Genomic DNA, 22898 nt, shown 5'->3' on the forward strand with positions numbered 1-22898 from the left:
CCGGGCTGCAGAGGGCCGGGTTCTCCTAGTGGGATCACAGGAAGTCAGTCATGGCTCAGAGATGTTCCTACTGCTCCTAGCTCTGCTCCTCACTGCTGCTCCCTATTATTGATCCCCACTATCTCTGCCCCCCACTACTGATCCCCAACTATTGCTCCCCACTCCTATCTCTGCTCCCCAGTGCGGCTCCCCATCCCTATCTGTCTTTGCTCCTCACTCCCAGCAGTTAACGGGTCAGCGGGCCGGTCGGCAATCACTTCCTTTATTAAGGGCCCCAGTGTGCTTGGCCGATAGGATCCCAAGACACCGAGTCCGGGCCTTGAGGAGGCCGATCGCGTCTGGGAGGAGACTGGCAGCTGAGGAGCCAGAGTCCTTGTCTGTGCTGAGTCTGAAGTGGGGGGGAGAGAGCTCAGCAGGAAACAAGGGTAGAGGCTGTAGCGGGAAAAGGCCCAGAGAGTGACCCCGGTGCTAGCGGGGAGCCGGCGGAGCTCGGCGGCTGGGGGCGCTGCGGGCACGTCTGCCAATCGATGATTTTGATCTGGATTGATTGCAGATTGGACGACTAGGCCCGAGAGCTCAGCGTCAGCCCCGGGCTGGGATGTTTCCGAAGGTGGAATGTCCCAGGAGCCGAGGACGGGGAGGTCTGCCCGGGAAGGGCCTTGGAGCGAGGGGTGGTTAAAAGAGCACTGGGGGCAGAAAACGGTCACCAACAAGCAAGTCCAGTCTGGGGCCCCGGGCCCCAAGTGGGGCCCCTGTGAGAAAAGCCTCCGCCTGAGCCCCCTGCTGATCCTGCACCAGAGTCTCTCCTTGGCCCCCCAACGTGATGAGCGTGGGAAAAGCTTGCGGCAGCTCTCTCCACTGATGGAACGCCAGCTCACCCGAGTGGAGAAGGTACCCAGCAGGTACGACTGCGGGGAAGACCTCGGGCAGGGTGCGGCGGGCATGGGCCAGCCCCGAGGGAAGCCCCACAAGTGCCTGGAATGCGGGAAGGCCTTCAGCCAGAGCGCGCTGCTCACCAAGCACCTGCGGGTGCACACCGGGGACAAGCCCTACGAGTGCGGCGACTGCGGCAAGGCCTTCAACCAGACGTCCCACCTGCGGCAGCACCGCAGGATCCACAACGAGGAGAAGCCCTTTGGGTGCCGCGAGTGCGGCAAGGCCTTCCGCGTGAGCTCGTCCCTCACCGAGCACTGGCGCACCCACACCGGCGAGAAGCCCTACCAGTGCAACGAGTGCGGCAAGGCCTTCAACCGCAGCACCCACCTGACCCAGCACCAGCGCATCCACACCGGTGAGAAGCCCTTCGCCTGCGGTGAGTGCGGCAAGGCCTTCAACCGTAGCACGCTGCTCACCCAGCACCAGCGCATCCACACGGGGAAGAAGCCCTATGAGTGCGACGAGTGCGGCAAGGCCTTCCGCGTGAGCTCGTCCCTCACCGAGCACCGGCGCATCCACACTGGCGAGAAGCCCTTCGCCTGCCATGAGTGCGGCAAGGCCTTCAACTGCAGCAAGCTCCTCACGCAACACCAGCGCATCCATACCGGGGAGAAGCCTTACGAGTGCAGCCAGTGCGGCAAGGCCTTCAATAAGAGCCCCAACCTCACTCGGCACCAGCGCATCCACACCGGGGAGAAGCCCTACATCTGCGGAGACTGCGGGAAAACCTTCAACCAGAGCACGCACCTCATCCAGCACCAGAGGATCCACACGGGGGAGGTTTTCTGCGACCCTGGGGCCAGCACTTACGTGTGAGGGCCCCTTGGACACAGGGCTGCCCCCCGAGTCTGCCCCCAGGCCACCTGCTGCTGTGTTTGGGTCTAGATCACCCAGGAGTCTGGTTCTCCCCTCTGGGAAGGGGCCGTCCCGCCATGGACCCCCAAGAATCTCTTAGGCTGGATGGATAGCAGACTTCTCCAAAGCTAGTGGGAGATCAGGAAGAGTTTAGATCATGGAAGGGCCCTGTGCCACCACACAGTTCCCCAGAGAGGCGGGGAATGGCCCCCGGAGGCCTTCCCCCAGCTGTTTTTGGGCCGGAGCTGGAGAGGATTTTCCAGTAACACGTCCTCATCTCCTGTTGTCCTCCCCATCTTGCTCTCTACTCTCCTTCCCTTCTCTAACCTCACACCACTGGAGAGAATTAGGAGGGGGGGAGGACCCCATACCTCTCCCCTTAGGGGGGATCCACAGGACCCTGTTGTGGGGGGATGATTCCCTGCCACCTTTGGGGAGTTGTGCCTCCCATGGATGTAGTCTGGGGTTGGGGGAGGGAGTGAGAGTGCAGGTATCTTGTCTGACTTTGACCTGGACAAGGGTCAGAAACCGCCCCATCCTAATGGTAGGAGAATCCTGGGGGAGGACCTCTGCCCTCTGACCCCTTCACACACACTGTGTAGGCGTTAAGGGTGGTCAATAAAGACTCGTTCCTTCATTTTACTTCACCATCATTCCCAAGGCATCCCACTGAACCCCTGCGAAGGGAAGAGTTCCTGGTTGGGAAGCAGTAGGAGAGGGGAACGTCCCTGCCCCTGCATCAGAACCCCCGGAGGAGGGACCCAAGCAGACAACATCCATCCTCCCCCACTCCTTGTTCCATCTCAAAGGCCGAATCTCTCTAGATGCTGCCGTGCTTCGGTTCCAAGTCTAAAACATTGGGTCTTCTGGGACCCCTCACTCTGCCTTACCTTCAGCCTCCAAGTGTTTCTTGCGCTCTCTTGGGCTCTGCTGTGATTCTCCATCCACAACCCTTCCCAGGCTCACAGCTGCCAAAGAACTTTCCCCAAGACCCAGGTCTCACCCAGCCCCCCCACCCCCGTTACCTCCAGAGCAAAGCTTCCTCCATAAAGGGGGGCGGGGGGGTCGGAGCTTGACAGTGAAGCTGCTGGAGAGAGGCCATGCCTTAGGAGGTGGGGACCTGGTATGGGAAGCCTCCAACATGTGCCTGCCCACGGAGCCCCGGGGCCCCTGCAGTTTCTGCAGCGGTCTCAGTGCTGGCGGTGGAGAGTCCTGGGGATCAGATGTGGCAGGTGGCTCCCTACTCCAGCTCTAAAGTTCATTGGGCCTGGGAGAGCCCGGGGATCTCACACTGAGGGGCAGGGGACGCTGCAAAGACAGCAGGAACGGGCCTCAGAGAATCCCATATGGTAGTGAGGAGCCCACTCCGCTTGGAGCCGAGGGTGAGAGAAGTTGGGAACCATCTAGAAGGGGGCTTATAGGCGGGGCAGTGGCCCCCCCTTGGAAAAGGTCCAGCGCCCATTTCTCATCAGAGTAGAGGATTGCATAATAAGTATGTTGGCACCAATGTGCAATGGACAAACAAAGATAAAGAGTGGGAGGCCAGGTAGTCATCTTGCAGCCATAAGAGGCCTGGGAACCCCCCCCCCGTTTCCTGGCCATCTATACCTTGGGGCCCCTAAGGTGGGGCAGGGGGCTGTGTCTCCTCAAAGTGAGTGTGCCCATCACCTGAAGCTCATCCTCTCTGCTCAGTTCCTAATCTTGTCTGGGGCCCCGTAACCTGGTGATTGCAGTGGCCACCCACCTTCCATCTCCACCCTTAGCCCCCGGTGGTGGTCCAATGGCTCCCTGTGCCATCCTGGATCAGAGACTCCTTTGATTGGTTCCTAAGGCCTTTCTGCTGTCTCTGAGACTGCATTAACAACCTGGTGCTCCCACTGGCTCCCTCCAAACCTAACTTCTTGAGCTAAGAGCTGCCCTATCCCTGCCCCCCTGTACCTTCATTTGAGACGGTAGGCTGACTGTGCTGTCCCCTGGGTAGGTAGCTGGGTCCCCTGGGCCCAGAAAGCACTCAGAACTGAGGCAACGCCATCTGCTTTATTTTCTCAACTGTATAATGGGGATAATTTTTGCCCCTCCCCAGGTACCCCTCACTTCTATCACAGGGAGAGCATGGTTGGGGTGACTGCCTTCTGGAGGAGCAATCAGCTGAGCCGAGAGGCCGGAAGAGATGCCACCCTCCATTTTCTAGCATCCCCCTTCCCTCCCCGTGCTGGCTGCACACTCACTGTCCCTTCTGGGGGTCCTGCCATGAATTTCAGGTGCATGAGAACAGCGTGATCTTCCAAAGGGTTACAGAAAAAGTAGTTCTGAAAATGGTTGGGGTAAAATTGGGAATCAGGTATAGGCGTGGAAGAGCAATAGTAAAGGAATGAGATTCTGGTCATATTTTTTAAAATGGAGAAAACAAATCTGAGATTTGGACAGAAACAGGCAGAGAGACATCCAGAGACAGGTTCCAAGATGGAGACAGATAACAGGCATCTGTAAAGTGACTGGTCTTGGTGCCCTGTTGGACATAGCAAGTGAGTAGACCGGGAGCCTGAGGGACTGGCAGGGCTGGTGCCCTCTACGGGGTAGGAAGGCGGAGGGGTGAGAGAACATCGAGTACTTTTGGATATACGAAGTTGGTAGCTACAGGACTTGCAGTTCCAGGGATCTGAAAGGATCTGGAGATGGAAGATTGGAGATCCACAAACAGGTCAGATCAGGAAAGATAGATGGGCAATTATTGATATCAAAATGGTCATTAAGTCTGTGAGAGCTGAGGACGTCCCCAAGTGAAGAAGAGATGAGCAGGGAGCCTCGAGCATCACTGAAGGTCAGAGGATGTGGTCTGCAGGAGGATGCAGCCAAGGAGAGTGGGTGGAGCAGGAGAAAAAGGGTCCAAAATCAGGAGGCGTCTGAGAGACGGTGTCCAGAAAAACTAGTGCAGAGAGGAGAGAGATCTGGGCTCTCTGGCTCCGGAGAGGTCAGAGGGAGCCTGAGTTTGGTGATCGCTGCTCGTTGGTGACTGGGGAGAACAGTTTGAGTGGGGTGACTAGGTCAGAAGCCAGATTGTAAGGGGTGAAGGTGAGGAAGTAGACATCAGCGGTAGATTATGGAATTTGGCTATAAAGGGTGGTAGAGAGACAGAGCCATGATGGTGAGGACTGAAAGATCACATGATGGGAACTTTGGGCACATTTGTAAGCAATGGAGGAAGGGTCAGGTGAGGGAGATATTGAAGAGAGGAGCATGATCAGGGATGGCACGGAAGGAGGCCGCCTGAGCACACTGGTCAGAGAGGGGCAGAAAGCAGCAGAGCGAGGTGTTGAAAGCATAGGTCTCCATTTGGTTAATGAGTCAAAACTCAGGACAAAGAGAATTGACAGGATTTTGTTCGAAATACAGAGAGGTCCCCCTCAGCAAGAGGGGTCCTCCCCAAGCTAGCAAGGGTGGGACAATTTTGGGGTACTTGACAAAGAACAGATAATAGAAAAAGCTGCAGACATTATCCAGAACTTCCCCTAACATACTTTGAAGAAGTAACAATTCCTCCATTCTGGTAACAACCGTATATATGGAAATAACTGAATGATGTGGGTGTGTGTATACATTTATAGGTGGGTATGTATACATAGTTATAAAGAGAGAGTTCAGCACCGCATTCAATCTCCTGTGACACCTTTATCCCCAAATTCTTGATAATCCAATGTTTCCATGAATGTGACAAAAGTGAATACTCGTGTTATCTCCCAAGGAGACAAGCCTTGGTAAACAGGTACATGACAGATCAAATTACTTAGAAGGCACACCATATGCTTATCTTAGGGGTAGATGTCCATATCAGGAAAACAGTTTAAAAAAAAAAAACATGAAACAAAAGACCAAAGTAATGATAGTACTCAACATAACTTGGTGTCACACTCCCAAGGTTGAATTAATGTAGTACTGAGTTTCAGGTGTTCCTTGCAGTCCCTCAGTCCCTGGGAACATCTTCCATCTTTCCTCTGCACACCCCAGAAAAGGCCTCCTCCTCAGGCAGCTTTGGAGAGGTCTCTGCAATGGATTTGCTTTTCCAAAGCGCCCGCAGAGTCCTAAGTGATTTTAAGAAAAAATTTTGTGAAAACAGCTCTCAGTACATTTCAGTAATACTCCCAAATTTGCTTTTTCCATAGCTAGGTCATGTGAAAACAACTCAAGCTTCATGATTCTGGTGTCATTAACAGAACCACAAGAATATTAGATTTCGGGACCTATAATTCATCAAAAACTTTTAGTTGTGACATACCAGTTGCTATTCTCTCTTCTTTATGATATCAATCCAACTTTATGTGAAATTCTGAGCCCAGTTTCTAGAATGTCGTTATATGTGCAAGACCTTTTCAGAACTTTTTAGAACATGTCCAAAGGCTAAATATTCCATTGGGATGATTTACTGTCATATTGTTGCTTAAACCTTAACTTATTAAATTAAACCTATTCCTACTGACTTCTCTTTTAGGAATAGGAGATGCTTTAAGGATCTAATCCCATATAAACACATAGCTACCAGTCCTCATGTTAAATAGATTACACAAATGAATTTGCCAATAACAACAAAAGACTTGGAATGGGATGTGCAAATATAACAACCCCGTATTGTATATAAAGAATAACTTATATGAATCAGTCAGTTATTAACCATGTTAAAATGGGCATAAACATAGACTCCTGCTTTCAGAAGCCCTATAAGGAATGGGAACATTTCTACGATAACTCATGCATGTTAGTACATGTGTTACACACAGGTTCCAATCCCAGATTAAATAAACATAATAAAGTTGGATTTTCTGTTGACACAAGATAGTTTCTAAATTACTACTCTCCACTAAGATAACTGATTACACTGAAATACTATTCCTTAAATATAAAAAAATGTTGATCTTAACCTCACAAATTAATATATTCTTGTTTCATAGGCTTCTTTATGTTTGCCCATATTATTCTGAAAGAATGAGCTACTTCAGGAACAGAATCTTATACATGCAACAAGTTGTTGCACTAATTTAACTCTTGTTTAGGCCATGGAATAACTACAAATTCAGATCAAAATAGCAAGATAGTTTTCTATTGTAGCCTTATTACAGTAATTCAAATGCCTTAGCATTAATATAATTGATTCAGCATTGCAATACAAACTTCCACCATTTATCTACCATGATAATAAGGAAGAAACAGGGACATGATTATACACCAAATAAAGCATACTTAGCTTTGTTTGAGTTTGGGTAGGAGTCATGGTTAAGTTCCTAGGACCACCAATCATATAAAATCCCAATTCCATCTGCAGGGTGCCAAAGTCAGACAGGATTTAACCAGATGGGGAACATTCAGTTCAAAAGTAACATGATGGGAAAACCAAGTCAAAAGGATCCTTTAGTCGTGTCAGGGTTGATCTCCCAGTTTTTAAACTGCACTCCTGGGAAGCACATGACATTCCTCTTGAATGGCAGATTATTGGTCTTGTGACAATGCAGATAATTGTACCTGAAATCAGTATTGTATTACAGTCCCATGAAATTTCATTTCAAATAGCAAATTCACCAAAACAAATTTAGTGCCAAGTTTTTATTCTCATGGTGTAACAAAGTTTACTATGGGTCTTTAAAATTTTGCTCAATATCTTTTTCTTCCATCTTCTTTTATACTTTTATTCTTTTTATATTCTTTTATTCTGGTATAGAAGATATCGCTGAATATCAAGAAAATACATTTTGGAATCCCACATATGAAAAGTCCATTAAAAGCTTAGGAAAAAGAACAACACTGGCCAGTTAGTATAAACTTCCAAATGAGTATATACACACATAACCTCCATAAGTAAGTCAAATAACCTTAGATGAAATTCATTCTGCATTATAAATAGGGTTGAACATTTCCACACTTTGTGCATAGAATATTTAAATCCCATTTAATTAGTAAGAATTCCACAACACAGCAAGCTCTTGTACAGGGTTGATGACTATGAATCATTGTAAGTTTATAAAAGACATTTTACAAGGTCTTTTCTTTTTACCTTTTTTCTTTGTATCTCTGAAAGATGCCCACTCCTTTTCTGTTCCACTGTTGCAAGGTATGTGTGTGTGTCTCAGCTTTCCCTCCAAGTTAGCCATGAACCATTCCCTCAGAAAAGAGCTCTAGGCTGTAGACATTAAGTGTTCTGGTATCTGTCTTCCCTGGGAGCCTGCACTTGTGTTCAGCTTGCAGAGGATGAGTCTGTGATCATTCCAGCACTCTGTGCCACACGTTATCTTCATTATTTTCACATCCTGTCTCTTACAATCACAGTCCATTAAATGCTAATGTTTGCTTCGAGGACACATTGCATTTAGGTAAATAGAAGACATGGTGTTGATGAGGTGAGGAGATACACAAGTCTTCAGAAAGTGACCATTGGTGTTTCCAACTCCATTCCTCTCCAGGACTCCCTGCCAAATATCCTTGCATTCAAGTCACCCAGAATTATAAGCTTGTCTTCCTTCAGCACATTGATGATGAGGGTTTCCAAGTCTTTCATAAAATATTTCTTTGACCTCAAGGTTCGTCATGTATAGGGTCTGAGATTTTCTAGTTTATAAGAAAACCACTGAGGCAGAGTTCCAAGCCAATAGCATTTTATTAAAAGGCACATTGCTCCCTCTAATGAAGAGACCTTCAGACTTTCTTCATGATCTGAGATGCTTCTAGACCCCAGGACCTAGTTTTGCTAGGATTTACTACCCAATATACAAAAGAGGCATGACTACAGAATCTCATTGGTGACAATCTTGCTCTTGAGGGTCAAAAATGATGTATCAGTCCCCAAAAATAGTTTGTCAGCAGGGGGGTCATGGTTTTGGTGAAGCACACGGCATCTTCACTAAGAAGGTCACCTGCTCATGTTGGACAAAAGAGGTTAGGGGATTACAAAAATAAATTCAGGGCCTTTCCAGAGAATTAAAGCATTCCACCCACATGAAGCTTGAGCAAAGAAAGGATGGATATCTTTGTCAATATTCTTGTGATTGTGCAAATGAGATTAAAAAACTGATAAACAAGTAGTGAATATTACATTAAAGTTGGGGCCCGCTATAAAGGCCTCTTACTATAAGAACCTATCTTACTTAATTATCCTTACACACACTCCCTATGATATTGGAATAGAGTAGAATCATTTTTCACATATGGTGAGAACATGGGCACTGATGATGGTGGGATGGCACTTTCCTGAAAGGCAATCATACTGTCATTCACTCATTTTGGGAGACAGAAGCTTTTTGTCTAGATGAGATCAGATTAGGAAACCCGTGCTGTCTTCACTCCCCATCACTGTGGCTACTCTAGACAAACTTGTATCCAACTCTAGCTTAGACAAGCTGGCCTTCATTTGCCAGGCATGTTTCACCCATTTAGTGAAATTTGCTATTTGGATGTGATACCTGCAGAGTTCTTTCACAAGAGCTGTTCATCTTCCAGGTCTACTGGATCTCATGTTATCCATGTGTCCATATAGTCTATGTACCAATGGTCAGTACAATCATATTTTCAAAATATTTTTACATATTTTTGTGTTTTGACCACAAGATGGGATGTCTGTCTGCCACAATAAACAGGCCAGGATTGAATTTTCAGGGGATCTTTTCTAGTCTCTTTCTCACATCAGGTGAGCAGCACATTACTTTTAAAAGACTATTCAGATACCCAGGGGACCCTATGGTCTCGGACACCTGTGTGCAGAGTTGTGACTGTAGCTCCCAGTGTATGTACACCTGCTGCTTTGTCACTTGCCTGTCATCCTAGAACTTTGAGAAAGGTAAAAATGTAAAATGTAAAATTCTCAATTCTGAATTCACAATGGTCTTTGGTTCTCCATAATTTTTCACTTCAGGCCCCCATAATTTACCATTCAGTAAAAATTGTGGTTTCTGCCCAGAAATCAGCAGAAAAGTCTCATCTGCCCCCTGCCTCCAAACTTTCTCCTCTAGTCATGCAGTTCTGAGCTCAAACTGCTGGGAGATTTGGCCATACTCCCATTGCTTAGGGCTCCCACCCCCCATTACGGTGTTAATGGCTCCTAAGGTCCTGCTAGGTATATCTCTCATAATGAGCCAAGTCATCTGTGACCAACCAAAACATCCTCCCCAAGTCCTCATAGGTGAGGGTCCATTGGATAACAAAGCAGACCTAGCAGTGGTCTGTAATAAAGGTGTGGCAATCTGTTTGTGAAGGCCAGGGACAGGAAGGCATCAAAGTCTCTTAAGTCCTCCTCCTAATGCTGGTGGCACAATCTCACATCAACCAACTCAGGAAATGGCTAAGCTATATTGAGGCTATGACCCGCCTTATGCGCTCAGTAATAGGAAGCAACTGTTTCCAAAATGTATAGTGCGCCCGGCCGCTTTAAGGAGCTGACAACTTAAGTCTAATCACTATTAATTCTGTCCAATCCTTGGGGCCTGATCTTTATGGCCAGAGACCTCCAAGAACACCAGCTGCACTGAAGCTAGAGACCCAAGGGGAGAGCTCTCTGGGCATCCTGAGATATCCCAAGGCATAGTTGGCCAAGAGGACCCTCCTCTGCCTCTGCTTGCCTGGTCAATGGCTGAGGTTCAAATGGTAGGCTGGAAGGGGGAGCCATAAATAAATGTCTAGGTAATTCCAATAGATAATTCCAATAGACTTGTAATGAAAAGTGCCATCCAGAGAGAGAACTAGGGAGACTGAATGTGGATCAAAGCAGAGTATTTTTATGATTGTTGCTTGTTTTTTTCTTTCATTTTTTTCCCTTTTGATTTGATTTTTCTTGTGCAGCATGACAAATACTATGAAAATAAAATTTTCTTGTATTTAGAGACAATTGCTTGTTTGGGTCTGTTCCCTGGGAATGTACACAGGAAGGGGCAGAGCATTGGGCCTGGAGTCAGGAAGGCTGACAGAGTTCCAACTGGCTTCATATTCTTTGTTCAGGCAATCAGTCATTCGCCACGAGCATTTATAACCATTTATTACACTGTTCTACCTCCCCAGACCCAGAACATGCTGGTACCAGGTCCTTCATTCCCTGTATCTGTGGGTTCTTGTTCATACTGTTAAAACTCCAGAGCTGGAAGGGAACCTGGAATCACTGAAAAAGCTTCCCTTCTCAGCCCTGACATTACACAGAGGAGGAGCCCAGAGTGACTGGCTGCTCTGCCTAGGTACAGTCCCAGCTGAGGGGCTGTTCTGTGTGGACACTGCACCCAGGAGGCCAGAGAAGTGTAGGGGGAGGGGACATGTCTGTGTACCAGGACACCCAAGGGTGCCCCCAGGCATGAAAGGTGCATAGGGCCATATATACAGGGTATGCAGGGGTGTGGGAGGGACCTCCAGGTGTGGATATTCAGGTAGTCCAGAGACCTGCCCGAAGGCACGGCCAGGGGCCGCCAAGCACCCAGGTATCTTTCATCATGGCTCAGGTTTCTCCAGGGACATCCAGAGGCACCCTAAAAGCACTTCAAGAAGACAGCGGCTTTGGTGGGAACTCTAAACAACTTCCCTCCCCTTCTGCCTGACCCCATCTCTCCTGTCTGACCGGAGCGGTTGGAGGGACTTTTTGGAAGGGTAATGGACCAGATTCCTGAGGACCCACCTTATTGGGGTCCTTCTGAGAAGTCCCCCAGTTGAAGTTGCTGGGGATTACCTCCCCCAAATGTGAAGCAAGGGGGGGCAAGATCTTGTCTGCCTGGCAGCCGCTTCCTCCCTTAACAATGTATTATTTCCTTGGGAAATTTCCAATTCTTGATTTGGGGGTTATCTCGAGGGTCCTAAGGCCGGCCAGTCAGGGCCTAAAAGTACTTTATAAGCGAACAATTTGTGCTTTCCTTGAAAACTTTCTGAACATTTAGCTCTGATTGTAAACACCAGACTAAGTCCAGGTCAGTCTGGGGCTCTCACCCACAGGGCTGAGACGTTCTAACGAGTTGCCCGCCCAGGGCTCGCCTGCGGGGGCCTAAGTCCGGTCAGGGAAGAGCCCAGTACTGTCTGTCAGGGCCACAGTCGGAGGCGCCAGCCCCCGGACTCCCCACCATGCTGAGGATAGTTGGGACCATCCTGGAGGGCGCCCGGGACAGCAACAAGGCAGCGATTGGGAGCCAGCTCCAAGCCCTTGGGCAAGTCTCTTACTGACCCCTTGCTGCCAGCGAAGGTGGCCCCGGACATCACAGTCAGCATCTGTGCCAGCCCTGGAAGATGCAAAGCGCCACCTGCAGGAGCGAGGGGGCGCTGTTCAAAGAGTTGGCCCACCTGGCGCTGGAATTAGTAGGAGACCCGTTCCACCAGCCTGGGCACTCGTTCCCTCTGGCGTTTCACTGGCACTGGGTGCTGACACTCGCCTCTTTTCTCTCCGGATCCTTTTTGGAACGTGACCCCTTGGCGTCCTCCCTGATATTGCTCAGCCTTAGCAAACTCTAGCCCAAGGCAGGCCCTTCTCTGGAGCCCCTCTCCTCAGAAGCCACAGCCTTCTCCCAAGGGGCCTTCCTCGGTAAATGCTCCTGGGATTAGAGCCTTGGGACTTGAGGCAGGGGCCTTTGTCCTGGCCTCTCCACCCTGAAGAAGTCCTTGCCCAGTGCCAGAGACCCAAACACAATTCAGGGAAGAAGCGTAACAAATGTAAGGGCCATGGAAAAACTTTCACACCGCACTGAGCATCAGAGAATTTACGCTGGAGAGAAACCCTATAAATGTAATGACTGTGGGAAAGCCTTTTTCTACCCGTCATAACTTACTGGCCTTCGGCAAATTCATACAGGAGAGAAACCCTACAAATGTAATGACTGTGGGAAAACGTTTGGCCATAGAAAATCCAGGCGGTCCATCAGAGGATTCATACATATGTTAGAAATCAAAAGAAAGCAGATGTTAGAATTCTTACAAGGTGCTGAGTCCCTGGAATTGATAGACAATGATTATGTACTTAGAACTTAACAGAATTCTGCAAGATTGACACCTTTAACAGAACATATATAAGCTAGGAGCCTCAACCAGGAGGCCCTTGGGGAGATTCAGAACCAGGATTCAGTCAAGGAGATTCACAAGTCGGACAGAACTGAGGAAGATAGAAGTGGTGGCAGGCTGTCCTGTGGAGAACACTAAAAGCAAGATCCGGAAGGCTCCAGAAAAACTAGCTGAGCCCCAAGTGAAAGAGATAAGATTTTGGAAGAGACAGTAAAGGATTTGGACTTTAACTCCTGGCTGCATTTGAGGTGATTATTGCACTGAACTGAAACTAAGGCTGCTCCCAGAAGCCCCCTAAGAAATCTGCTCCCAGAGAGCATTATAATTTAGAGAAGAACATTACTGTTAAGTGTCTGAGCCTTCAGACAGCAGTCACGCCTTCTCCAACACCAGAGCATTCACACCGGGGAGAAGCCCTATGCATGCACCCAGTATGGGAAAGCCTTCACTAGTAGCTCTTCCCTTTTGACACATTAGTGACTTCATCTGGGGGAGAAGGCTTGAGACTGCTCAGAAAGTAGAGGACTGGGCAGACATATGGTAATGACTCAGCATCATGGGATGCACCAGTCAGGACATCAAGGACTAGAACTCTTTTCTGTCTTTTTGTCAGTGGTTAAACAGTCCATAAGTACTTAGGAGATCCTACTGTGTTGGAGAAAGGCAGAAAATAGTTCCTGCCCTCTGGAAGCTTAGATACAAAAGGAAGTTGAAAAGGGAGGTTCCTGAAAGTCCGGAGGACTAGAGAAGACTGGGAAGAGCTGGCTAGCCCAGACCCTTTCTCAAATGAAGTTCTGGAAAGAGGTGGCGTCTCTCCCTCCTCCCTCTTCCCTCCTCCCCTGGTGGAGGGTGCTGACCAAGGATGAGTTCCAGGCTGAAGTGACCTTTCAGGATGAGGTGATTTCTGGGATGTGACAGAAAATTCCAGACAAGCAGCTTCTGGACTGGATACAACCAGGGACCACCACATGGGGATGGACTTGCTCGAGTCTGAGGATGAGGGGCAAGGTGGTGGACTTCCCATTTGAAGGAGTAGCTGCCAAATACTGACCATTCCCCAAATGGTTTATTTAATTTTTCATTAAAGTGAAACTTCAGTCATGTACAGAATAGTGAAATAAAGTTTGCTTTTTCTAGCAAATCATAGAAATGCACACGTGCCAGTTTTTGCTCATTTGATTTTGTCCATATCACAATTCAGCTCTAACCCCAACTCTCTCTAATTTCAGACATTCAGAAGTTGCAAAGGAGCCTGGGAGATCAGCTAATCTAACCTTATTTTGGCTTCAGAACCTCATTGGTTTTTCTGTGTCTTGTGTGATCATATTCCTGCCCCCCCCCCATACACACATTACCTCTGCTCCCACCCCCTCCCCAGGACCTTTTAAGGTAGAGAAGTGACCCTGCCAAAGAGTAAATGAGTGACATTTGTGCTAATCCTACATGGCTAAAAGGCACATGTACTTGGGTGCCAAAAGCCATCCCTCCTGGATGGCACATTACAAAGCATGGTTAGATAATGATTTAATGTTTGTGGATAATATCGTCCCTCTCTCTCTTCACCTCGCTTCCAATCGTTTTAAAGGGCACTAAACCCCAGTCCCCCCATCACCCATCAGGGATGACTCTCCAATTACAGAACTGGGCAACCAAAGAATAAGGGCGCCTCCAAAAGGAATGGGCAAGTTGGGAGCAGAGATGGGGAGATAACAACCCCCCGTTTTTACCTGGAGGAATGGGGCTACTGAAAATGTCCAGCAGGCTACTGGAGCTCAGGAGAGATACACAGACCTGGATGATCATTAAACCTATGTGGGCTCATGAAGGCAACACGTGATGGACAGAAAGAAGGCCCAGGAGAGGGCCTGGGGGGGGGGGGTAACCCTGACATAAAGAATGGGCCCTGAAGGGAGTCTCAAAGGTGGTCATGGATAGGAGGAGAGCCAGCAGAAAGGTGTCATTTGAGGGAGGGGAAAATCAGCCAGTGAGTGTTTATTCAGTATCTCCTGTGTGCCAGGCACGTGGGAGCACTGATTAATTACTGGTCAGTGGCCATTTTTAGGACAGTTTAAGTATAGAATGGGAAGCAGGAAACGGACCTTGGACTGGCAATAGTCACCGGTGACCGAGGAGAAAGCAGTTTCAAAGTGAGCAAGGAGGGGAGAAATGTCGGGCAACAGGCAGACCGGGAAAGGAAGAGGGGATCTAGGACAAGAGGCTGAGGTGGTAAAAGGTTGAAAGTGAGAGAGACCTGGGCACTTCTGTGGGTGACTCAGGCAGCCAGGGAACGATGGAGGGAGCAAGCTCCCAGAGGCGATAACTGAGTGGCCCTCAAGTACAGCCGTACTCGGCAAGAAAGACCACCTCATCACCAGAGACTGGGCTAAAGAGGGGACAGGAGAAGATCACAGCGAGGGTTCTGGGCACCCTCAGGGAGGGGAGAATGGGGAGCTCGTAGTGGATGGCCTCTATTCCCTTCATAGTATAGGAGGGGAGATTCTCTTGGGAGACAGGGGAGGGAATGGCAGAGACGCCCCCGAGAGAAGGGACACTGGAAAAAGCCACTCTGGGAACTGTGATGGAAAGATTCCTGTATTTTGGCAGATGCCCTCCATCAGGGTCCAGCAGCGGGCAATGGCCCCAGGCTGGGCTCCAAGGCCTGAGCCGTGAACACAGATAACGAGTGGCTGGAGGGAGGTAAGGAGTCTGAGGAGACAGGCAGGGCCAGAGATGGAGGAACAGGAGGCTGTCGTCAGAGGCAGAGGGACGAGGAGATTGAACATCTGCCCCTGCATGGGCAGGCGAGGTCCCGAGGATACCTGGAGATTTGTGTTCGAGAGGAAGCCAGAGCATGCCTTAGCTTCCTTAAGGAGGAGCTCAGGAACGGGACAGGGAGGAAGGCAGGGGAGGACCCAGGCTTCAGGTGGGTGACTGGACTGAGGATGCGAAGCTGATGGGTCAAGGGACTGGATGCTAAAAGGGAGTATGGAAGTGAGTGGAAGTCCTCCTTCATTCCCTGGGCCGGAGTCCCACTTCCAAAAGAACCAGGTGAGATCTCCGGCAGAAAGGGAGAAGGGGAGGAGGTGGGAGTTGGACCACCCTAAAATGGGGAGCCTCGTTAGGGATCCTGTGATGGATGGGGACTGGAGGGAGGTAGCCCGCAGTCCAGGTGGGAGGTGATGAGCAGTATGGGGGGGGCAGCCCCAGAGGAGCGAGAGCTGGAATCAGTCACATGGCAGCACATTGGATTATGGGGAGGGGGACGAGAGCAGCTGAGAACCCTGGGGAGCCCGTAGAAAGGAGACTGGGGATGGGCTTGGGGGGAAAGGTGAGGAGCCCTCTGTGAGAGCCAGCCCCAAGCTGGGCCACTTGGGCAGGCGGTGAGCCAGCCATCCTTTCCTGGAAAGAACTAGAGCAGCCACTATTCCACCCCCTTGGGCCTCCACTGGAGGCCCCCAACTGGAGCTGGCTGGTGCTTTTCTCAGGGGTCTCAGCCCCTATAACCTGTCCTTTGAGGCCTTTGCAGCCTGCTCAGCCCATTTTTCACTCTCTAAGCTTCAGTGAGCTGAGCTTCCTCAGTTTCCCCTTCCTTAAAAAGATGGGCCAGGGAGGGTAGGGAAGTCTGACATCTTCCACAGCTGACTTGGCCCCCAGAGACCTCCCCCACAAGAGTCAGGGTCAGCATTTGCCCCCGGGGCTCCTGCTCCAGCCAGCCCAGCCATCCTTCCCCTCATATCTCCGCTGGGCTCCCTGGCTAGGAGGGTGCACACACTTGGGTGAGGGCCCATAGTCACAGAACAGCCTGGGTCTGGGAAGATCCTCTCACCTTAAACCTGGGAATCCTGAGGATGGACCGGGCTCCTCCAACTCTGATCTTCCTGAACTTGGGAGAACTGTAGGCACTGGTGAGGGACTACCTACCTGTCCGCCACAGGCTTCAGCCCAGAGCAAGGAAAGCCGGAAAGTCCCTTCCCCTTTGGCCCAATAATGAGGGCACTGCTCCTACGGCCAGCTTACAGAGACACCAGGAGCTCCCGAGAAGCAAACTACCCTATGTGGGGATGTTTCTCCTCCTCCCTCCCGCCCGCCTGACCCCCCCCCAAAGTCTTGTCTGGTGTCTGCAGCCCGGATCAAAGCAATCCCTGCGCTCAGTCTGGGCTGTCTGACCCTCCTGAACTCTTGCCCCAGGTCACTGGCGGAGCGATCTCCATGGTCTCCACCCTCAATCTGGGTGCCTCACAGCCCCTCAGGGGACAAGCTGAGTGACTGAGGGGTACTCTTCCTGAGTCACTCAGCAAATGACAGAGGACGCAAGGGGATGTCCAGGGAGCCACGGAGGGCAGCAGAGCACAGGGCATCCGGGCCAACATGGACGTGAGCAGAAACTCTTAGCTGTTACGAGGTTTGGGGGAAGATTAAAAATGAGGGCTCTGGGCCCTTTATCCTTTTTTTTTTACTTTCCTTTACCCTTCCCACTTTCTCTGGCAATGTTCCAGAGGTGGCAGCCCCGGGAGGACAGCCCGTGAGTCAGTCATTGGCTCCTGGACCACAGTCCTTCAGGCCTCATGACATGCCCAGCTCTTGGGATCTCTCAGACAGGGCTCAGCGAGGACCTGAGGGTGGCTCTGAGCTCCATCACTGGTGCCTCCAGCTCTGCCCATCTGTGGCTGCCCCATTCTGAACCTGGCCCACAGTGGGGCCTTTCGGGCTCTCAACAGAAGGACACTCACCCTCACGGTTTTCATTTATCCTGCACTTTACCTTTTGTGGGACATTTCCTCACAACAGCCCTGTGAGGTAGGCAGGGCAAGGTGAGGACACAGAGCCCCAAAAGTGGCCCCACAACTGTTTTAGCTGGCGCTGGAGCCTGAACCCACCAACCATCATTTGCTGCTTGATTTTTGAGACCGGCGGGATCCACTCTCCTCCTTCCTTTGTGTCAACTGCAAATCTTCTGCTTTCCACATCTTACCAGTGCTTTAATAAAGAAATGTCATTATTTATGGGAAAACGTCCCACCTGAAGAGACAAGTCAGAGCTCCAGCAAGCCCAGCTTGGCCTCCCCGGGGTCTTCCTTCAGTCCAAGCCGTGACTCTCTGATCGGCCCAGTTCAGCTCAGTTCACTCTGCCTTCCCTGTTTTCTCAAAGGAAATGTAACTCTACCAAGTAAAGAATCTGATCAATTATCTGGAGCCATCTCCTCTCAGAAGAGTTTCTAAGATGCCCCGTGGACCCTCACCACCTGTAGTGGTCCTGCACTCTGGAAATTATTTATCGCTGTGATATTCCAGAGTCAATTCAATATTGCTCTAAGTCAAGGGAGGCCAGGAAATACCGACTCACCAAAGTAGACTTTTCCCATCCCTGTCTAGTGCCTCCCAAGGTGCCTGGCACCTAATAAATGTCTGCCAGATGAATGAATCACGTTACTATCTTCTCTCCACCTAGAACCGACTGAGGTTCAACAGGTACTGAACTGGGGCTGAAGCTTTTGGTACAGTTGTTAAGTGAATCTGGCTTTTCCTCACTATGAATACTCTGATGCTGAGTAAGGAGGAAAATCTGGCTGTACGCTTTCCCACACTCACTACACTTAAAGAGTTTCTCTTCAGTGTGTGTCCTCTGGTGTCGAATAAGTGCTGACGAGAAACTGAAGGCCTTCCCACACTCATTACATTCATAGGGCTTTTCTCCAGTGTGGATTATATGGTGCTGAATAAGGTAGGAACGGTTACTAAATGATTTCCCACAGTCATTACATTTATAGGGTTTCTCCCCGGTGTGAGTTCTCTGATGGAGAGTCAAGGACGAGCCCTGGCTGAAGGCTTTCCCACATTCATTACATTTATAGGGTTTTTCTCCAGTGTGAATTTTCTGATGTTCAATAAGGGATGAACCGTGACTGAAAGTTGTCCCACATTCAACACACTTGTAAGGTTTTTCACCGGTATGAATTAAATGATGTTGAATGAGGTGTGAGCGATTACTAAAGGCTTTCCCACACTCGGTACATTTATAGGGTTTCTCTCCAGTGTGAATCCTTTGATGCTGAATAAGGTGTGAAATCTGAGTGAAAGCTTTCCCACATTCAGTGCATTTATAGGGTTTCTCTCCTGTGTGAATTCTCTGATGTTCAATAAGAGATGAACTCTGACTGAAGGTTGTGCCGCACTCATTACATTTATAGGGTTTCTCTCCAGTGTGAATTCTTTGGTGTTGGGTAAGGTGTGAAATCTGGGTAAAGGCTTTTCCACATTCACTACATTTATAAGGTTTTTCTTCTGTATGAATTCGCTGGTGTCTAATTAGTGCTGATGAGAAACGAAAGGACTTCTCACATTCGGTACACTCGTAGGGTTTCTCTCCAGTGTGAATTCTCTGATGTTCTATCAGGGAGGAGCGATTCCTAAAGGACTTTCCACACTCGTTGCATTTGTAGGGCTTCTCCCCAGTGTGGGTTCTTTGATGCTGAGTAAGGTGTGAAATTCTGGTGAAGGCTTTCCCACACTGATTACACTTGTACGGTTTCTCTCCAGTGTGGGTTTTCCAATGTGAAATCAGATAGGACCCCTGGCTGAAGGCTTTCCCACACTCATTGCACTCATAGGGCTTCTCCCCAGTGTGAATCCTCTGGTGCAGGGTGAGGTGTATGCTCTGGCTGAAGGCCTTCCCACACTCATTGCACACATAGGGCTTCTCCCCAGTGTGAACTCTCTGGTGAAGGATGAAGGCCGAGCAGTAGTTGAAGGCTTTCCCACATTCAGGACACTTCCACGGCTTGTTCTCTTCACAAATTCCCTCTGGTTTGACTGGGTTTGAATTCTGTTTTGCATTCTTCCCCTGGGAATCAGGCTTTGGGGGCCTCAGCTCCATGGGAACTCTAACTCTCGGAATCAGGACTGACTTTGTACTTAGGGGGTTCTTGCTCTCATTGCATTCATGGCCACTGTCCTCAGCTGCGGCTTCCAGGGCCCTTAAATGGGTCTCTTGCTTTCCTCTCTTTTCCCTTCCCGCTTCTCCTACTTTGGAGTCCAAGGAAATGTCCCTTGGGGGTCTTTCCATTAGTTCTGTTTGAGAAGATCCTTCTTCAGAAACCCCCTGCTTCCCAGCTGACTCTTTAGTCCCCCAGTCTGAAAGAAACAAAACCCCCCATCTCTATAAATATTCAATTGAGCACCATCTCCTTGTGACTGCTCCTTCTGCCTCAGGATTCCCAAGGTCCACCCCTGCTATGGAGTCCTCAAGCTCCCATGGGCGGAACCAGTTACCCCTAAGGACTCCCAGCTCTATCTATCCGGCCATAGTTTCCTTCCTGACCTTCCATTCCACATCACCAAATGTCTTCTGGACATTCCAAACTGGGTGCCCTGCAGAGTCTCCCCCAACTCATTCTCTCTCTCCCTAAGCCTTTCCACCCACTTTCCCCTTTAAACTTCCCTATTTTTGTCAAGGGCTCCCTCCCCCTTGAAGCCCTGGGATCACGACCCCAGCAGCCCTCAGAATCCCAGAATCCCCCTCCTCTCACAGTGTGGTCTCTAGGCCTGGTTCTCCCCAGGTCAGTCAGGCCTTTGTGCTGCTACTACAAAGGGCTCTCCCCTAATGCATCTTTTCAGCCTGAGGCTCTCTCCCTGGGGCTTTCAGCCAGCCACTCTACCTGGCTTCCTCTTCCTCTGCCCCACCTTCAGGCTATGTGCCTCAGCTTCAGGCCCCTCTCTAGGGGTCCTTCCCACCCCCTGGTCACCTCCTTAAGGCTCCTTCCTCGACACAGCCAGCCCTAGAGAGCTTGAGCTAAGAGTGCTCTGGGGTCTGGCCTAAGGGAGGAAGGTGGCAGGCCAGAGGGCAGGGGGACAAGAGGGACTGCCCACCTGGCCCAGGCTGCTCCAGGCCCTCCTTCAGAGGCCTTTCCCAGGTCCCCTCCCCTCCAGTCTGAATCCTTGGCTGCTGGGACCCCTCCCAATCTCCAAAGGGAGGCAGGGAGGGGCATCCCAGGCACACAGTAGGTGCTCACTCAGAACTAGATGGCTGACTCTTTCCGTCCATGTGGTTTTAGGTTCCCATTAATGAGCCTTAAAGAACGTTGCTGTTACCTCCCCCAATGCATCCCCCACCCAGGGGACTCCCGCTCTGTGGGACACAGGGATGATTAGAGGTCAAGAAGCACCCAGATGGCAGAGGCAGATAGCCAGGGGGGGGAGAAAGAAGAGCATGGGCAGGGGGGATGAGGTGCCCAGAAACCTCCACTCTGGCACCACAGGGGTCACTCTTGAAGTTCTACAGGGGAGGGCTGGCTGCTAGCAGAATCATCCCAACGCACATGTGGGGATGGGGTGGGGTGGCAGCTGCTCACTTAGCCCGGCCTGAGGGTTTGGGCCAGTCTAGCCAGGGGAACGTCCCTGGGGGGGCTCCGGCCTATGGATCACTCAGGCCACAGAGACAGATGGAGATCCTGGGCAGTGCCAGTGCAGTCCCTTGTACCCCCAACTCAGAGGCACTCACAATGAAGCACTCCACCCCCCAGGCCCTTCCCTGCTTAGCCCCTCCCTCCTCGTACTTCTCTCAGCCCCTCCCTCCTTCCTTCTCTTAGCCCCTCCCTCCTCTTCCTTCTCTCAGCCCCTCCCTCCTTTTCCTTCTCTCAGCCCCTCCCTCCCTCTTCCTTCTCTCAGCCTCTCCCTCCTTCCTTCTCTCAGCCCCTCCCTCCCTCTTCCTTCTCTCAGCCCCTCCCTCCTTCCTTCTCTTAGCCTCCTTCTCTCAGCCCCTCCCTCCCTCTTCCTTCTCTCAGCCCCTCCCTCCTTCCTTCTCTTAGCCTCCTTCTCTCAGCCCCTCCCTCCCTCTTCCTTCTCTCAGCCCCTCCCTCCTTCCTTCTCTTAGCCTCCTTCTCTCAGCCCCTCCCTCCCTCTTCCTTCTCTCAGCCCCTCCCTCCTTCCTTCTCTTAGCCTCCTTCTCTCAGCCCCTCCCTCCTCTTCCTTCTCTCAGCCCCTCCCTCCTCTTCCCTGCTTAGCCCCTCCCTCCTCTTCCTTCTCTCAGCCCCTCCCTCCCTCTTCCTTCTCTTAGCCTCCCTCCTTCCTTCTCTCAGCCCCTCACTCCCTCTTCCTTCTCCCCCTCCCCAGACCCGTGGCTGTCGCCCACTCCTCCCGGGAGGGCTGTCGTATGGGCATTTATTAAGTGACCACTACATGCTGGGGTGTTCCAGCTGAGGAATGAAGGGATACACCTATACTCTGGGTCCAGGCGGCCTCGGCCCCTCAGCCTGCTTCAGCTTCCCTCTCCTCCTCTTCAAGGAGTTCCGTCCCTGCCTCGTGCCTCCGCTTCCCACTCGGAACTTCCCAAGCAGAAGCCACGCCTCCAGGAACTCTACGCCCTTGGCGAAGGTCCCGCCCTCGGGATGTTCTCACCAGTTCAGGACCGAGAGTCACTCCCCCGTTACCACGGAAACCGCGACGCGGCTGCCCAGAACCTGAGAACCAGAGTCGCCCTCCTCCCTCCTTCACTCAGGGCCTAGTTGATCCCGACCCCTTTTTTCTCTCAACCTAGGTCCCCCCCTACCCTCAGTTAGGGCCGGGCCGGACTCTCCGCCTTTCCCCACCCCTTTCCCACCCAGGATGCGGACGCGAGAAGACGGACAAAGCAGGGGAGAGACAGAGGGGTCTGCGCCTGCGCAAACGAGAGGGGGCGGACACCCAGACAATCCAGGTTCCACGAAGCCCAGGCCTGCGCCTGCGCGCACGTTCAGGCAGCCTTTAGGGCAAGTCTTCGACTCACCTGCGGATGCGCGTGCGCAGTCGCGAACCTGCGGCGGCAGACACTCGTCCGGCCTCAACTTCCCAGCGGCCCTAGCGTCAGCGGCTCGGCTACTGCAGGCTTCAAGGAAGTCAAGGCTGGGTCTGGGCCGAGGCCTGAGAAACGATTCTAGTCCGATCCGGACCTACCCACCGCCCCTCTCGGATTGGGAGCACGAACCACAGCGCTCTAGGCGCGACTTGATCCCTACCCCTCACTGTGCCCTTGGACAAGGTCCTTCTTATAGCGACCTGGACCTCAGCGGCCTCAATGGAACTAACGCCATCTACGGAGGCGCTGTGGGAATGTACGCTGTGCTTTCGATGCGCAGGCGT

At 50.9% G+C, this 22898-nt stretch overlaps 2 protein-coding genes across 2 annotated transcripts in view; one reads left to right on the forward strand and one right to left on the reverse strand.

Annotated features, from left to right (window-relative positions):
- LOC141564549 (uncharacterized) overlaps positions 1-22898 on the forward strand; it is a 31982-nt gene that overhangs the window by 2714 nt on the left and 6370 nt on the right. Inside the window, exon 6 of the mRNA XM_074307139.1 lies at positions 554-1716. Within this exon, the coding sequence (XP_074163240.1) occupies positions 554-1716 (1163 nt within the window). The remainder of the gene's footprint in view (positions 1-553; positions 1717-22898) is intronic.
- On the reverse strand, positions 17440-22663 carry LOC141564546 (uncharacterized). Its single transcript, XM_074307130.1, has 2 exons — positions 22546-22663; positions 17440-19916 (listed from the first exon to the last, which is right to left on the reverse strand). The coding sequence occupies exon 2, from the start codon at positions 19846-19848 to the stop codon at positions 18208-18210; it is 1641 nt and encodes a 546-aa protein (XP_074163231.1). The 5' UTR covers positions 19849-19916; positions 22546-22663; the 3' UTR covers positions 17440-18207.

This window comes from Sminthopsis crassicaudata, chromosome 3 (genome assembly GCF_048593235.1).
Source record: "Sminthopsis crassicaudata isolate SCR6 chromosome 3, ASM4859323v1, whole genome shotgun sequence".
In the NCBI taxonomy this organism is placed as follows: Eukaryota; Metazoa; Chordata; class Mammalia; order Dasyuromorphia; family Dasyuridae; genus Sminthopsis; species Sminthopsis crassicaudata.

Excerpts from the sequence above, each read along its gene's own strand:
- LOC141564546 (XM_074307130.1), bottom strand. The coding sequence starts at position 19,848 with ATGGAAAGACCCCCAAGGGACATTTCCTTGGACTCCAAAGTAGGAGAA.